Genomic DNA, 17,041 nt, shown 5'->3' on the forward strand with positions numbered 1-17,041 from the left:
ATTTGAGCTGACCACCTCTGGACTAGGAATGGGGGATATTTTACCGTTCACGATAAACCGTCAAAAAAATTCCTCACGATAAGAATTTGTCATCTTTTTAAAAACGATAAATTCCCTTTGATAAAGTTTTAGTGTAAAGCTGATTTATGGTTCTGCGTTAAATCCACAACGTACGTGAAGGAAGGAAGGAAGGAAGGAAGGAAGGAAGGAAGGAAGGAAGGAAGGAAGGAAGGAAGGAAGGAAGGAAGGAAGGAAGGAAGGAAGGAAGGAAGGAAGGAAAGAGCAGGAGGAAGGAAGGAAGGAAGGAAGGAAGGAAGGAAGGAAGGAAGGAAGGAAGGAAGGAAGGAAGGAAGGAAGGAAGGAAGGAAGGAAGGAAGGAAGGAAGGAAGGAGAGAGCAGGAGGAAGGAAGGAAGGAAGGAAGGAAGGAAGGAAGGAAGGAAGGAAGGAAGGAAGGAAGGAAGGAAGGAAGGAAGGAAGGAATGAAGGAAGGAAGGAAGGAGAGAGCAGAAGGAAGGAAGGAAGGAAGGAAGGAAGGAAGGAAGGAAGGAAGGAAGGAAGGAAAGAGCAGGAGGAAAAAAGAAGGAAGGAAGGAAGGAAGCAAGGAAAAAAAGAAGGAAGGAAGGAAGGAAGGAAGGAAGGAAGGAAGGAAGGAAGGAAGGAAGGAAGGAAAGAGCAGGAGGAAGGAAGGAAGGAATGAAGGAAGGAAGGAAGGAAGGAGAGAGCAGGAGGAAGGAAGGAAGGAAGGAAGGAAGGAAGGAAGGAAGGAAGGAAGGAGAGAGCAGGAGGAAGGAAGGAAGGAAGGAAGGAAGGAAGGAAGGAAGGAAGGAAGGAAGGAAGGAAGGAAGGAAGGAAGGAAGGAAGGAAGGAAGGAAGGAGAGAGCAGAAGGAAGGAAGGAAGGAAGGAAGGAAGGAAGGAAGGAAGGAAGGAAGGAAGGAAGGAAGGAAGGAAGGAAGGAAGGAAGGAAGGAAGGAAGGAAAGAGCAGGAGGAAAAAAGAAGGAAGGAAGGAAGGAAGGAAGGAAGGAAGGAAGGAAGGAAAAAAAGAAGGAAGGAAGGAAGGAAGGAAGGAAGGAAGGAAGGAAGGAAGGAAGGAAGGAAGGAAGGAAGGAATGAAGGAAGGAAGGAAGGAAGGAAGGAAGGAAGGAAGGAAGGAAGGAAGGAAGGAAGGAAGGAAGGAAGGAAGGAAGAAAGAAAGAAAGAAAGAAAGAAAGAAAGAAAGAAAGAAAGAAAGAAAGAAAGAAAGAAAGAAAGAAAGAAAGAAAGAAAGAAAGAAAGAAGGATAAATTCCCGTTGATGACGTTTTTGTGTAACAAACATGGCAGATCTGAGAGCGAGATAGATTTATAGTTGAAAAGGTGGAGTTGAATTGGTATTTTTTCTATCATTATCGGGATAAATGCCAGAAATTATCGTGATACATTTCTTAGTCCAAACCGCCCATTCCTACTGTGGACAGCCCCAAACTACACCTAAATACAAATGCTGGCATTAATCTGGCAACAAATCTGGTCCAGGACACATATGGCATGAAAAAAACCCAAACTAGGTCAGCCTTTACCCGCCAAACAAAGCCTGGACTGGAGACATCCTTCACTGCTTCACCTCAGATATCCAGCTAAGACGTCAAATCAACCAGGTTTCTCTTGTAATTAATGTAAAACTGCTTTTCCAGGCATAACAATGTTCTCGAGTAGACCCCCCCCCCAACGTGTACGTGACCATTTTCCTTCCCCGCCACCTCAACAGCTGTGCAGTTAAAAGGTCTTGACCCACGCTCTATCTGCGGTTCCTCTCTACTTGGAAATCGAGGTCAAAACAGTCTACCTTGATTTCATCAGAGCTCTACTTCCTGCCGTGGAAATAAAACCATAAAACCGCCCTCGTGAGAAGTCTCTCTCAAGTTTAGGAGACGTCTCTCAGCCGTTTGGCCCCAAGAGCTCAGACGTGTGCAGAGCACATAAAACTCTTGCTAAGAGCATGTTGTGCACAGACTCTACTCTATAGCCCTTCAGTTATTTTTAGCTTTTGCTGTTGGCCTCCTGGTGGTTTTTCCTTTAGAGCTTCTGCTTAATATGACCATCCATCACAGACGGATGACCTGATCTAGATCCGGTCTTCATCGCACCATTTCTTCCTTGATGTCACCATGTTTTCTACAATTTAGGTTTTATTTGATCTAATCTGAATCAGTTTTAATGATTTTTATTCCAATAAAAGTCAGTCTTTTTGATCAAAATGGGAAAAAAATAAAACATTTTTGTGGTTTAAACCAGTGTCTCCCAACCTGGGGTCCTCCCCCCCCTGGGGTCCGGGCAGAGATCTCTGGGGGCGCGAAACTTTGTCTGCTTTGAAATTATGCAGTTGTAAAAATTATATTTGCGAATGAGTCATTCATAAGACATTTTTAGGAATAATTTATGAATATCTTGAATATTTTTGTGTTTTTTTTACACTGGTGACAAACACAGGAAATTATTTAATTCCTTATTATGATATCATTACTCAACATTTAATCTACTCCGACAGGTTGTTAAAGGAAAAATGTTGGTCTCATATTAAAAGAGACATTTTTCAGAAAATGTTTTATGTCCTTTTGTGCGTATTTTATACATTGGTGACATTGGAGAAAAACAAAGTCATATGTATACAAAGTAAAACCAAAGACAAATGTATCAAAAAAACTCAAAATCTTAAAAAGAATATTTGTCTTATTTCTAGTTAAAATGTCTCATTTTAGTAAAAAAAAAAAAAATCTCAGACTTAAAACAAGAGTCATCACTGGAAAAAACAACAATTTTCACCTGTTTCAAGTAGATTTTCACTTGAAATAAGTAGAAAAAGATTTTTCTGCTTTGAAATTATGCAGTTGTAAAAATTATATTTGCGTCATAAGACATTGTTAGGAATAATTTATGAATGTCTTGAATATTTTTTGTGTTTTTTATACACTGGTGACAAACACAGGAAATGATTTCATTCATTATTATTATATCATTACTCAACATTTAATCTACTCCGACAGGTTGTTTAAGGAAAAATGTAAAAAAAATGTTAAAAGAGACATTTTTCAGAAATATTTGTATGTCCTTTTATGTCCTTTTGTGCGTATTTTATACATTGGTGACATTGGAGAAAAACAAAGTCATATGTATACAGAGTAAACCAAAGAAAAATGTATCAAAAAAACATAATTCAGGTTCATTTTTGGTCTATTTTGACTATTTTGGTGCTAGTACGTACGGGTCGGGGGGCCTGGCTGGTCTTAGACACAAGTAGGGGGGGCTGCAAGGAAAAAAGGTTGGGAACCAGTGGTTTAAACCAACAGCAGACCTTTTTGCTGGAGGAATTTTCTGCGATTGTTCTGGAGACCAGCTTCACTGATCCCGGCTTGTCCCCGAGGACCCATAAATACAGGTGCAGAGCCTTTCAGACGCCGCAGTCCAGCGAGCTTTGCTGATCTGTCGGTCGCCTGACCTTCACCAGTGTCACATTCACAGGGCGTGAAAAAAGGAGCGACTCATGGCAGCAGGCTCCAGCAAACCCTTCCAGCGTTCTAGGCTGGAGGAGACAAAAGACCACGCAAACCTTTTCCTGCCTCCCTAATAAGCTGAGTGGGTTTCTCCTAAAACGGAGTTACTCTGCAGCAGCAGCAGCCGGGCTTCGTCCGGCCGGCGAACGCGTTACACAACGTGAACATCTGCCACCTCTGTAATGGAGGACATTTTGATCTTTGGACCTGGCTGTATTTTGCAGACTGAAGCCATCAAGCGAGACCTCGCATCGTCAGAAACAGAGAGATGTTAGGGGAAAAGGGGGCTGATTCCTGGTCGGAAAGCTTTAGCTCATCCCAGAAGGAGACGATAAATTCTCATTAATCTGCACTGCAAGGTCAGACGACACCTTTGTCAACCTGTTTCTCTGTGACAGATGGTTACCTGACATCACCTATGCAGTCAGATCACTGCTCTTTTAAGTTCTCCTCTGCACAACCCGAGACGTGTCTTTGCTCAGGTTGAAGACATACAACTCTGTGAAGATGCATTGAGACAAAACAACAAAAAAAAAAAGGAAAAAAGGAAAGAAGCTGGCCATCTTGGTGCACGTAACCTTGCCGCAAGGGTAGCCTTTGTGCTCAGATTGTTCCTCCTGAAAAGGGGGATCGGCTGCAGCACAGAGAGCCCTCGGTGGAAACGTCTGGCCTCTTTCTGCGCCAGACGATAATGACCAAGCAGATTACGGGGAGGCTGACGTTAATGGTCACCTTCCTCCTGGTCTTCAGGTTGTCATGGTGAAAACCCACCGCGGAGAAGATAAAAACATTCAAAACTGTGATGCAGGACGGACCTTAAAGATCTCCGGGCTTCAGGGATATTTTTACGTGACCTTCAAGACTGAGATTTCCACAAAGAGACCAAACGGGTGTGAAGGTCGGATCATGAATTACTCTTTTATATCACTCCCCTCATTCTGTTTACAAAATGATCACAACCCCTTTTAGCGTGGCTGATCATTTTCTGCAGGAATGCAAATGGAGATCAGAGTTTGAGGCAGTTTTGAGCTGGAGACCTTTGAAAAGTCTCAGCCTTCTTTCAGCGTAGTCACCTTACTTGGCTCCTCTCTCGCCTCTCCCTCTCGGGGATGACAGAATTATCTTCTGCATCAGAGCTGAGGCTGGGCCAAACGCTCCACACAGAGGACTCCATTTCACAGAGCCGGCCCCAGCGTGGCCAAAGAAGACGCAGCCAATCACGCCCGAGTATCTCGAAGCAAGCATGGCCGTCCACCATTTTGTGCTCCTCGAGGTCTTTCGACTTGTCCTGCTTCAGCGGAGTGGAGCTGCTCCCCTCGGCTATCTTGTTACACAGATGGAAGTGTTTAGGGGTTTTTTTTCTAAGAGAGCAGACCTGAGAGAGCAAGCTTCCCCTCCTGTCGGTTCCTCTGCAGAGTGTCGCATCAGAAAAAAAGCAGAAGTGAGATGTGTGGAGGTTCGTTCACAAGCAAAGATGGCTACCAATGAGTCCAGCATCTAAACCTGGCTGTCAATCATCTTGTGAGGAAAACCATGAAGGTGGACGACTAGGGCTGGGCGATATATCGAGATTTTAATATATATCGATATATTTTCAAACACGATATGGTACGAGACAATATCGTTTATATCGATTTAAAAAAAAAAAAAAAAAACATTTTTTTTTTACATTTTTTTTTTTGTGATTTTGATATAGCTTATTTTGTGACAAATTGACTTGAATGTTTTATTTGAGATTTGCACAAATGTTTTGTTATTTGCACAAAAAGTCTGCCTGTTACTGTCTACATTGTATTAATTGCACATTGTATTTTAATTTAATTGTTATGCAGGAAAGGGATATTTGTTTTATTTTATTCAAGAAGCATTTTTATTCTATATATGCAGGCAGTTTATTTTTATTTCATTTGTTTTATACATTTTGATATTGTGCAGACCTCTGTTAATAAAGGAACCTGTGTGACATTTGGCACGAGGCTTTGTATTAAAACTGACTGTTTTTTTAAGGGTTTGCCTCAGAAAAAAATGAAGCTAACAGAGATGCTAACAGAGATGCTATGCTATAATGCTTTGGGGGAAACCCCAATTATGGCACAGAAAAAATATCGATATATATCGAGTATCGCCATTCAGCTAGAAAATATCCAGATATGACTTTTGGGCCATATCGCCCAGCCCTATGGACGACTAAACGTCCCATCTCACAGTTACAAAAGGGTAGGAACTGGTACATGCACTTGGTTTCCTCCAAAGCTTTCCTACCCTTAAGCTGAAAGTCAAACAGAAGTCGGACGCTCACAAGTCTGAACCGAACACAGACATCAGCTGACTCACTGCTCCCAAACAAAAAAAAAAAAAAAAAGAGACACACAGGTTCGTAGGCTAAATAAACACCAGCGAGCGAGGACTCGGGGCGAGTGAAGGACAGATCTTGGAGAGAAACCAGGAAGTGTTTTTCCACACAAGGACAATTACTCCAGGAAACATCACATTCCACGCAGCCTTGAAGTTCATCTCTCCTAGGAAACCATTTCCTGAGCTAAATCAATCCGCCGCTGCCTCGAATAAATGCTATATTACCTCAGAAACCATGTCTGGGAGCACCGAAACCAACTTCAAGGTCGGCTCTGGAAGGTGGACCACCTCGTTTTCCACTGACAACTCACTCAAGCGAGCAGCAGCCGTGAACCAAGATGTTTCCTTCTCATCTCGACTGCTATCCTTCTGGTTATCAAAGTGTAGAAGGAAGAAACAAGAGGAAAAGGCAGCGGTGTTTTTCTTGCATGTGGTTGCTCGGTGGACTAGTGCCAGAAAACACTGCAATGCTGACTTCCTTGTAAGCCTGACATGGCAGTTACTACGGTTACAGAGGGTGGGTGAGGTTACATCTGAGCTCGTCTAGGATGGAGGATTTCAGAGCAACCAAGAGAGGACAGAGAAGCAGGGAAATAAATAAAGAGTAGGGCTGTTCGATTTTGCCCAAAAATAAAATCTCGATTTTTTTTTTCTCTCAAAATCCGATTTTCGATTACGATTATTTTGTGAATTGACAAAAGGCAAAGAAATGATTTCAAATATGCTGTTTTTTTATTGAACATCTGCCCCATTGGGCTTTAAGTGCAAACTTTGCTCTTATTAAACCAAAAATGAATGAATAAAGTTCAAAACTCTGTAAAATAAGTCGAAAAAAAGTTTTAAAAAATATAATAAAATATAAAGTTTTATCTCTGGAAAAAAAAAATCAGCAAATCAGCACTTGCAAACATACAGTAAGTTATATTTCCAATTAAATAAAACAAGACATTTTCTAATTAAACTAAACTGGGTCTTTGCATGCTAAATAATAATGCAACCCATGAAGGAGGTAGAGGTGTGTAATGTCAGTCATTACATTTGCTGTTCACATTTGCAAGTTTTTTGCAAGGAACACGAGCCGGTCTACGCATCTGGCTTGAGGGATGCCCGGTGGCATGTTAGTATATCACCATGGTTACAACGCCCCCTCCTACACTAAAGAGCCTCTCCCATGGGGCACTTGTCGCAGGTATTGAGAGGTATTTCCATCAATCATTAATATGTGTGCAGTAGGGCTGTTCGATTTTGCCCAAAAATAAAATCTCGATTTTTTTCTCTCAAAATCCGATTTTCGATTACGATTATTTTGTGAATTGACAAAAGGCAAAGAAATGATTTCAAATATGCTGTTTTTTTATTGAACATTTGCCCCAAAATGAATGAATAAAGTGCCAAACTTTGTAAAATAAGTTGAAAAAAAGTTTTAAAAAATATAATAAAATATAAAGTTTTATCTCTGAAAAAAATCAGCAAATCAGCACTTGCAAACATACTGTAAGTTATATTTCCAATTAAAAAAAAAAAAAAAAAAATCGATTTTACGAGTTTCACGTTTTAACATCGTTCTAATTACATAATCGCGATTACGATTTAAAATCGATTAATCCAACAGCCCTAGTGTGCAGACAAGGTCAAAAAAATAAATAAATTAAAAATTAAAAATTAAAAAAAAAAAAAGTGAAAAATCGATTTTACGATTTTCACATTTTAACATCGTTCTAATTACATAATCGCGATTACGATTTAAAATAGATTAATCGAACAGCCCTAATAAAGAGGCATTCAAAACGCTGCTTTCTTAAAACAAAAAACACGGGAGGAAAACGGTCCGCGACCTTTTCAGAGTCGGGTTGAGAAGGTTCCTTTTGGTCCAACCCAACTTCTCCAGACGGCTCAGGCAGCGGAGTCCGAGAAAGATGAGAGCACCCCATCAATATTAACTTACCACCGAGACCTTCTCTCCAACCTCTTAAATATTTAACCGTCTCGGACAGTTGCTGTTGCTTTCGGAGGCCGAGGATCCCGTCTACAAGACCACTCCTGTTCCTGCTCAATGAAGGCCTTGTCCGGTGGCACCACACCGCCCAAGGAACGGGCGTCTCCAAAGAATTCAGAGCTTTTTTTTTTCCTTTTTCTCTCTCTCCCCACCACCAGAGACGGCTTTGGGGCCCGGTGGAGTTTTGCACACTGTGAAAATCCTCCTCTGAACTCGGCCTGCCTGGATCCACCTCAAACTGTCCCATCCACCTCAGTTTCAGGAGAACGAGTCCCACATGTTGAAAGGAGAAACAACTGTGAGCTTTTTCTTTTTTCTTTTTTTCCAGGAGGGGGGAAAGGCAATCTCCAACAGTTGATGTTCTGGTGGAAAGCTGAAGAGGAGGAACCAGTTCTGCAGCAGTGTAACGTGGCAACTGACAACAGAAACTGGAATGACACCTCCGGAGCCACTTCCTTGTTCCACTCAAACCCCGACGTGATACAAAGCTCACTTCAGCCTTTTTCTAAAAGACCTGCAACCTCACACAGGCTGAATAAATGCAAAATAATCATCTAAAAACACATTTTATTACACAGTTGCATAACGATGCAGAGAAAAGGAGATCAGTGAAATCTGTAAAGATTTCTTTGGCCTTTTTTCGTGTGACGGCCAGGGCTTTGGATCCGTGTGCAGCAGCGAGGCCAGGCTGCATCTCATGAGCCATGCATCATGTCAAGAAAGCACTCACTGGAGCATTTCAATTTGCTTTTGTGTGTCTCCCCCGGCCTCCTCCGCCGCCCCAGGTGGAGAAGAATGGAGAAGTGCATCAACCGGCGTGAAGGAGCGACGGAGGACGGGAGGGGAGTGTGAGCACAAGACGACGACGGAGGGGTGACTGATGAGCTCCACGACCACTTCCTTCCAGCATTCGAACCATCACAGACGCCCCCCCCCCCTTCTCTTTTTTCTTTATTATCCTAAAATACCTTTTTGAAAAATCCTGTTATGTAATTTTATTTTATTTTTTCCTGCCATGGTTCACTTCTGTACGACAGAGTATTAGGGCCAAACTAAGACAAAAAAAAATTGGAAATTACGAGAATAAAGTCATAATATAATGAGAATAAAGTCGTAATATTACGAGAATAAAGTCGTAATATTACGAGAATAAAGTCATAATATAATGAGAAAAAAGTCGTAATATTACGAGAATAAAGTCGTAATATTACGAGAATAAAGTCGTAACATTACAAAAATAAAGTGTTAATTTATGAGAATAAAGTCATAATATTACGAGAATAAAGTGTTAATTTATGAGAACTCTAACAGGAAAAGCATCTTCTCCCTGTGTTAAAATGAGGAACATTGAGCAACTTGTGAAATTATATTTATAATATATATATAATATATTTAATATTACGACTTTATTCTCAAAATATTACGACTTTATTCTCAAAATATTACGACTTTATTCTCGTAATATTACGACTTTATTCTCACAACACTATGACTTTATTCTGGTAATTTTACGACTTTATTCTCATATTATTATGACTTTAGTTTCGTAATTTCCTTTTTTTTTGTCTTAGATTGGCCCTAATACTCCGTCGTACTTCTGTCACCTTAAAGCTGAACTCTGGGATTAATGCGTGTTGTCTCTTACGTAGTTTAACACTAGATAAGGACGATTTAGTGAGAATTAAACATCTTAAATAAGGGTGAAGATGTTTTAATATTGTGACTGAAACAGTAGCATTCAAACGATGTAAAGTACTCTGTTAAAAATGGCATTTAAATGTTGATTTTCTTCACTTTGTACACTTTGTAAGATATAGTACATCTCTTATAAGAAGCTGCTACAAAATGAAAATGCACAAGTTTCTTTGCAACATCATCAAAATTAATTAATAAAAATCCCTGAATCACGCCGCCATCACCACCAAGAACCACTAACATAACTGCTAATATCACCTCTAATAACCTGAATCAACAGGTTTTTACTGCAACAGTCTCTTTTTTCTTTATTTCCGTTATCCTAAAATACCTTTTTGCAAAAATCCTGTTATGTAATTTTATTTTATTTTTTCCTGCCATGGTTCACTTCTGTCACCTTAAAGCTGAACTCTGGGATTAATGCGTGTTGTCTCTTACGTAGTTTAACTCTAGATAAGGACAATTTAGTGAGAATTAAACATCTTAAATAAGGGTGAAGATGTTTAATATTGTGACTGAAACAGTAGCATTCAAACGATGTAAAGTACTCTGTTAAAAATGGCTTTTAAATGTTGATTTTCTTCACTTTGTACAATAAATGAATTTGTAAAAAAGTAACTTTACTAACAGACTGTGTTTTTATTTTTTAATATTTTTTTTATTGTGACAAACAAAGGAAATGATTTAATTCCTTATTATTATATCATTACTCAACATTTAATCTACTCCGACAGGTTGTTTAAGGAAAAATGTAAAAAAATGTTGGTCTCATATTAAAAGAGACATTTTTCAGAAATATTTTTATGTCCTTTTATGTCTTTTTGTGCGTATTTTATACATTGGTGACATGTAGCATTCAAATTCAAGCATTATAACATTCAAACGATGTAAAGTACTCTGTTAAAAATGGCATTTAAATGTTGATTTTCTTCACTTTGTACAATGAATGAATCTTTAAAAAAGTAACTTTACTAACAAACTTAAAAAGATATAGTACATCTCTATAAGAAGCTGCTACAAAATGAAAATGCACAAGTTTCTTTGCAACATCATCAAAATTAATTAATAAAAATCCCTGAATCACGCCGCCATCACCACCAAGAACCGCTAAGATAACTGCTAATATCACCGCTAATAACCTGAATCAACAGGTTTTTACTGCAACAGTCGTTCACCGGGGAGACTAGTCTGGTCCAATTGGCGTCCAGACAGGGGCGAAAATCCCGTTTCATAGTTGGGGGGGACAATAAACAGTAACATTTTAGAGAATAAATCCAGGGGGGGACAAGGAATAAAAGTTTTAGCCTTCCTTTAATACAGCATTTTGACATTTTCAACTCTATCTCGCAAACAGGCAGAAGAGCTTTCTTAGAGCAATACAAAACAATGGTATTAGGTGGAAGGTGCAATAATACAGCACATCTGACATAATACACTGCAAAAACCCACAATCTTAACAAGAATATTTGTCTTATTTCTAGTTAAAATGTCTAATTTTTAGTTAAAAAAAATCTCATTACACTTAAAACAAGACTCATCACTGGAAAAAAAAACAACAATTTTCACCTGTTTCAAGTAGATTTTCACTTAAAATAAGTAGAAAAATCTGCCAGTGGAACAAGATTGTTTTGCTTATAAGATAAATCTTGTCCCACTGGCAGATTTTCCTACTTATTTCAAGTGAAAATTTACTTGAAACAGGTGAAAATTGTCAAATAACAAGTTATTTTTCTGGTGATGAGTGTAATGAGATTTTAGTGTTTATTATTATTTTCGATTTCGGTTTCGGCCACAAATTTTCATTTTGGTGCATCACTACTAAATACTACTGCATTGTTCCAAAAATATTAATTCTGTCTCAAATTATTCTAGGGGGGGACAGCTTTACTAATGGGGGGGAATTGTCCCCCCTGTCCCCCCCGGGATTTTCGCCCCTGCGTCCAGAGTTTTGCCCGTTGGTACCGTCCCATGGAAATCAAAGCTGCATCAACCGGAGCCAGACTAATTATTAGTATCAAAAAGACATCAGGGCTAATCAAATACGCCGCTGGATTATCTTGTTACTGTAATAGAGTATGTGTAAAGGTCTCCGAGCAACGAACGCGAAGCTTCGCTTCTTCCACGTCGGTCCGTTTACGTCGTCTGGTGAGACGCTCGTCTGTCAGAGCGTCGTTGATAAGTGTTAACGATGCATCTAGTTTCAGTTCAGAAGCAAATCTACGGTTATATTTTCATCCAATTAATAAAAACCGTTAGATAATCCTTGATGATATTATCCCTTATTGATTCAAGACATTTCAGATAATCATGACCGCCCTCTCCTGTGGGGGGATTAAATGTCTCTGATCCAAAGATTTCATTCATTTCTATAATAAATACAAATAAAAGGAAAGCAGTTGTTTGAAAATAAAAGGGTGAGTTCGTAGATGATTAATTAATTGATCAGGCTTCAAAACTGTGAGAATATTGCCTCATATTAGTGCAACAGGGGCGTCAATTGGGTATGAAGGTATGGCAGGTAAGGCACACCTTTGCTTCAAGGGTTAAATGTAAATGTTTGTTTTTTTAAATACATTTATGGAATAACTACAAATGCAAATAAGAACAACATGATCGATTTCACTAGTTATTATACACTGCAAAAACTCTAAACCTCAAATCTACATTTGGATACTCTAGGAACTACAATTAACCTGCACTCCGAGAACGGAGAGCTCTGCCAGGAACATAAGGCAAAATCTTAACAAGAATATTTGTCTTATTTCTAGTTAAAATGTCTAATTTTTAGTCTCTTTTAAAAAAAAATCTAATTACATTTAAGACAAGACTCAAAAACAACCATTTTCACCTGTTTCAAGTAGATTTTCACTTAAATTAAGTAGAAAAATCTGCCAGTGGAACAAGATTGTTTTGCTTGAAATGAGAATATAAATCTTGTCCCACTGGCAGATTTTTCTACTTATTTCAAGTGAAAATGTACTTGAAACAGGTGAAAATGGTCAAATAACAAGTTATTTTTCTGGTAATGACTCTTGTTTTAAGTGTAATGAGATTTTTTGACTAAAAATGAGACATTTTAACTAGAAATAAGACAAATATTCCTGGTAAGATTTTGAGTTTTTGCAGTGAGCGAGACTGCATTTGAAAAAGTTCCAATTTTCTTGACCACACAGATAAACTACATAAACTTCTGTGATGAGTATTTGCTGGACGTGTTGATTGATACTCTAGTTAAGTTCTGTGACTCGTAACCTTGCCGTACCTTAGCTTTGACTGAATTGACGCCACTGTAGTGCAATAAACCGAATGACAACAACAGTGGCGGTGACCCGTGACCCCGGGGGCCTCGGAGGGTCTGGGGCCGCGGATCACCTGCCTGTGCAGCAACAACAGATAAAGAATGTATTGAGGACTTGTGAAAGTCGCTGCAGCGGCTGGAGGTGGAGATCTTCCTCCTCCACCGCCGAGCAAACCGTCCCGATCACCTCCAGTCTCCTCGTCTGCACAACATCCACCAGACTGGATCAACTGCCAGAACAAATGTGTCGACCGCAGCAGATTCCTGCCCGGGTCGTCCTCTATCCGGCTCCTCCTTGAGAACCTGTCTGCCCTGCCACGCCGGGGGGGTGGGAGGGGGGTGTGGGAGAAGGAGAAGGAGAGCTGCCACCATTTTGATTGCTCTTCTCGGCTACCGGTGCTGTCGCCGCCGCTGCACAGCGTTTCAAACCCACAGGCTCCTCGTTGTCAGCAAGATTTCACACAGTGGCCCGGGAGAAATGCAGAGCGTTGCACACACCTCATTCACTTTCCTGGCAGGCTGAACACCTTCAGGATATTATGTGTGTGCAAGCCACCTCAGTCAGGAGGAGGACACGCCGTGCATTATAACTCACAACAACCCCCTCTTCCATTCATCTAAATAACTTTTAAACTTCTATCTTCACCAGCAGAGGCTTTTATTTTGAAATCCAAGCCCACTAAAGGGTGCAGGACTCATCAGAAACAGTGTGAGAACCATCTTGAGAACTTCCCATAAAGGACCCGTCTGCAGCCGTCGTCCCCTCACCCCCCCCCCTATGGACGTGCACGCCCCCAGCACACGTGCACGCCCCGGCAGGCGTGTGCACGCCCCAACAGACAGACGAGCGTTGTGTTGACACCACTTTGTTGAACATTAACCACCTGCATGGCAGAACCACTGCACTATTCTGCATCGAAACCTCTAGTAGCCTCCTCCCCGTGTCCCTCAGCCATCAACAATCACAACATTTTTCTTCTTCTCCTCCAACCAACCCCCCCTAACCAAAAAAAAAAAAAAAAAAAAAGAAAGAGTCAGCTGCAAATTCCTTGCAAAGCAATCCTCGCCAAATCAAAGCTGCAAGTTCATGGAGGTGAAAGCCTCGGAAAGCTCCACCGAATGATCTGAGCTCACTTTTTGAAGGACTTCTTCTTCAAAAAAAAAAAAAAGGAGGTGGGCCAGGCAGCATTTTTTTTTTTTTTTTTTTTTTTTTCTGTTTATAGCAGAACCTTTGTTCTGGTGTGAGGGGGTCTGGCTGGGGCTGCCTTGCTCCAGGGCTCCTGCCTTTGGAGACACATCTGCTCCTGCTTCCTCCATTTTATGGTGAAAGCCCTGGTGGTTCATGACATACCTGTGACAGCAAACAGGCACCCATGGGGGGGGGGCAATGGGAGCAGATATGGGAATAAGGGTTGACTAATAATAAATAATAATAATAATAATTTAAAAAAACCAACAAAACCAAGATGAATAAAGGTTTGATTAATAATAAAAAATTATAATAATTAAAAAAAAAACAGAACCAAGATGGGGGCAGATATGGGAATAAAGGGTTGCTTATAATAAAAAATAATAATAATTAAAAAAAAAAACAACAGAACCAAGATGGACTTTGACATTTCAATCCAAGTAGATATCTAGCAACCCCCCCTCCCTCCTCTCTCCGTCCTAAAAACGCCAGAAGATAAGGTTTCTCGTTTAAAATAGAGAAGGGGGGGGGCGTTATTATAGGAGCTCCGTCTCTAATGGAGTCTGGTTGGAGAGAGAGAGCAGAGCAATGGCTCCTCCATGAAGCTAACCACGGCCGGAGAGGGGGGGGTTAGGAGGGGGGGGGGGCACTGGTCTCCTGAACCGCCGGGGAAATACATAATCCCAGACCCAGACCCGGACCCAAGCGGGGCCGAAAAAAAGCTCCGCACCCGGAGCCGCCGCCGCTCCTGCCGCTCCTGCCGCTGCGACTACTGCGTCCATTTCCTTGTGTCACTTTGACAACAAACCAGAGCGGCTCAGGAGACCAAATGTGAGAATGCTGAGAAGACCTGGTTGACCTCGGGTTTTTTTCTTTTTTCCTTGGTCCAGGACCCGGTCTGGAGCCCCGATCAGGGCCAGGACGCGCACCGGGGTTTTGGTGCGCCCCCGGTGCGCCCCGGTGCGCTCTCCCCGACACCGCGTCCCCAGCGCCGGCGAGGTTCTCGCAAGACGCATGAGCGACCAAAGCCTCCACGGCTGCAACCAACACACGAAACGACACACACGGGGCTCGAGAAACGAGGAGGAAGAAGAAGAAGGAAAAAAAAAAAAGAACTCACTATGGTTTCAAGCTTCTCCTCGATCCTCGATCCTCCCGAAAGTTGCCCTGCCAGTGTCTCATGCGTGCGCCCGGTCGGTCTAATGGATGATCGCCATCTTTCCTGCTTCTCCTTTGCTGCAGCTGCAGATGACCTGAGATCCGTCTGTCTCTGAATAATGAGCAACCACACAGACAAGGAAGACAATCTGCAAAGCAGGCTACACAAAGAAGTTTGGGAGACTAGCAAGCACCAGAGGGTGCACAAGAGTTTACGATGAGACGAGGAGGGAGCATCGGCAGGATGGACATCTACGTCTACGCCTGAGAAGCTCATCCTTCATCAGGACTGAAGTCAGATGATCTGCAAAGCCTTATGCATGCATGCGCGGCTCGGGAGCACCAGACGCATGCAAGCCGCTGCCAATTTTTATATAGGCGTGCATACTATGTCTGCTACGTCATGAGGTTATCTGCAGTTCACTTTGATCGTGGTTGCTGCTTCTCTTCTCCACACCTCCACCATGTTACATGGATAGATAGATGGAGGAGAATGAATAAAAATTAAAAAAAAAAAAAAAAAAATTATTCACAACTAGGGATGGGCGGTATGGACTAAAAAAATGTATCATGATAATTTCTGGCATTTATCCCGATAACGATAAAAATTACGATTAAAAAAAAATAAAATAACAATTCAACTCCAGCTTTTTAAATATAAATCTATTAGATCCGCCATGTTTGTTACACAAAAACGTCAACAATGGGAATTTATCCTTTTTTCTGTCTTTCTTTCTTTCTTTCTTTCTTTCTTTCTTTCTTTCTTTCTTTCTTTCTTTCTTTCTTTCTTTCTTTCTTTCTTTCTTTCTTTCTTTCTTTCTTTCTTTCTTTCTTTCTTTCTTTCCTTCTTTTCTCCCTTCCTTCCTCCTTTCCTTGTTTTCTCCCTTCCTTCCTTCCTTCCTTCCTTCCTTCCTCCTTTCCTTGTTTTCTCCCTTCCTTCCTTCCTTCCTTCCTTCCTTCCTTCCTTCCTTCCTTCCTTCTTTTCATTCTTTCTTCCTTCCTTCCTTCTTTCCTTCCTTCCTTCCTTCTTTCCTTCCTTCCTTCCTTCTTTCCTCCTGCTCTCTCCTTCCTTCTTCCCTTCCTCTTTTCTCCCTTCCTTGTTTTCTCCCTTCCTTCCTTCCTTCCTTCCTTCCTTCCTTCCTTCCTTCCTTCCTTCCTTCCTTCCTTCCTTCCTTCCTTCCTTCCTTCCTTCTCCCCTTTCCTTCCTTCCTTCCTTCCTTCACGTACGTTGTGCGTGGATTTAACACAGAACCATAAATCAGTTTTACACAAAAACGTCATCAACGGGAATTTATCGTTTTTACCGTGAGATACAAATTCTTACCGTGGGGAATTTTTTTGACGGTTTTTTCTTGAACGGTAAAATATCACCCATTCCTAGTACCAACCCTCGTCAGATATGTCCATGAAAATGAAAATACCCCCAGCAGCCACCATTGGAGGTTGTGACAAATGACCTATAACCCCCCCCCCCTTTTTAGCTCCAAATAAATCAGAAAAACCCTTTTATTCACCGTTTTCTGTCGTCACTGATTGCAAGGTTATTGGCGGCTGCTGCAAACAAAGAAGGAGCCCCAAACACAAAAGGTGTAGGTTCTGCTGAGATGTATGTCGGTTGGAAAGGATGGGGAGGGAGGGGGCTGCATGGGAGAAGAGCAGCCTTACCTACCGTGCATGACTGAGCAACTCCCGTGTAATAACATCTGAGAGCCTTCATTTCCCATGATGTCACATGTTTGGGACGTATTTATAGCCAGCGTCGGTGTTTATTTTACATCATCCAAGGAGCAACAAGCCGTATTTTTACTGATCAGGTGACAG

At 41.2% G+C, this 17,041-nt stretch overlaps 1 protein-coding gene across 1 annotated transcript in view; it reads right to left on the reverse strand.

The window, feature by feature from the left end:
* The window catches only part of znf462 (zinc finger protein 462), a 35,880-nt gene extending 20,408 nt beyond the window's left edge, over positions 1 to 15,472 (reverse strand). The window contains exons 1-4 of the mRNA XM_061733579.1: positions 15,437 to 15,472; positions 15,183 to 15,332; positions 14,858 to 15,099; positions 14,103 to 14,224 (exon numbers count right to left, since the gene is read on the reverse strand). Coding sequence (XP_061589563.1) covers positions 14,103 to 14,224; positions 14,858 to 15,099; positions 15,183 to 15,332; positions 15,437 to 15,472 — 550 coding nt within the window. The remainder of the gene's footprint in view (positions 1 to 14,102; positions 14,225 to 14,857; positions 15,100 to 15,182; positions 15,333 to 15,436) is intronic.
* Between the last annotated feature and the right edge of the window lie 1,569 nt (positions 15,473 to 17,041).

Source organism: Cololabis saira, chromosome 11 (genome assembly GCF_033807715.1).
Source record: "Cololabis saira isolate AMF1-May2022 chromosome 11, fColSai1.1, whole genome shotgun sequence".
Taxonomy (NCBI): domain Eukaryota; kingdom Metazoa; phylum Chordata; class Actinopteri; order Beloniformes; family Belonidae; genus Cololabis; species Cololabis saira.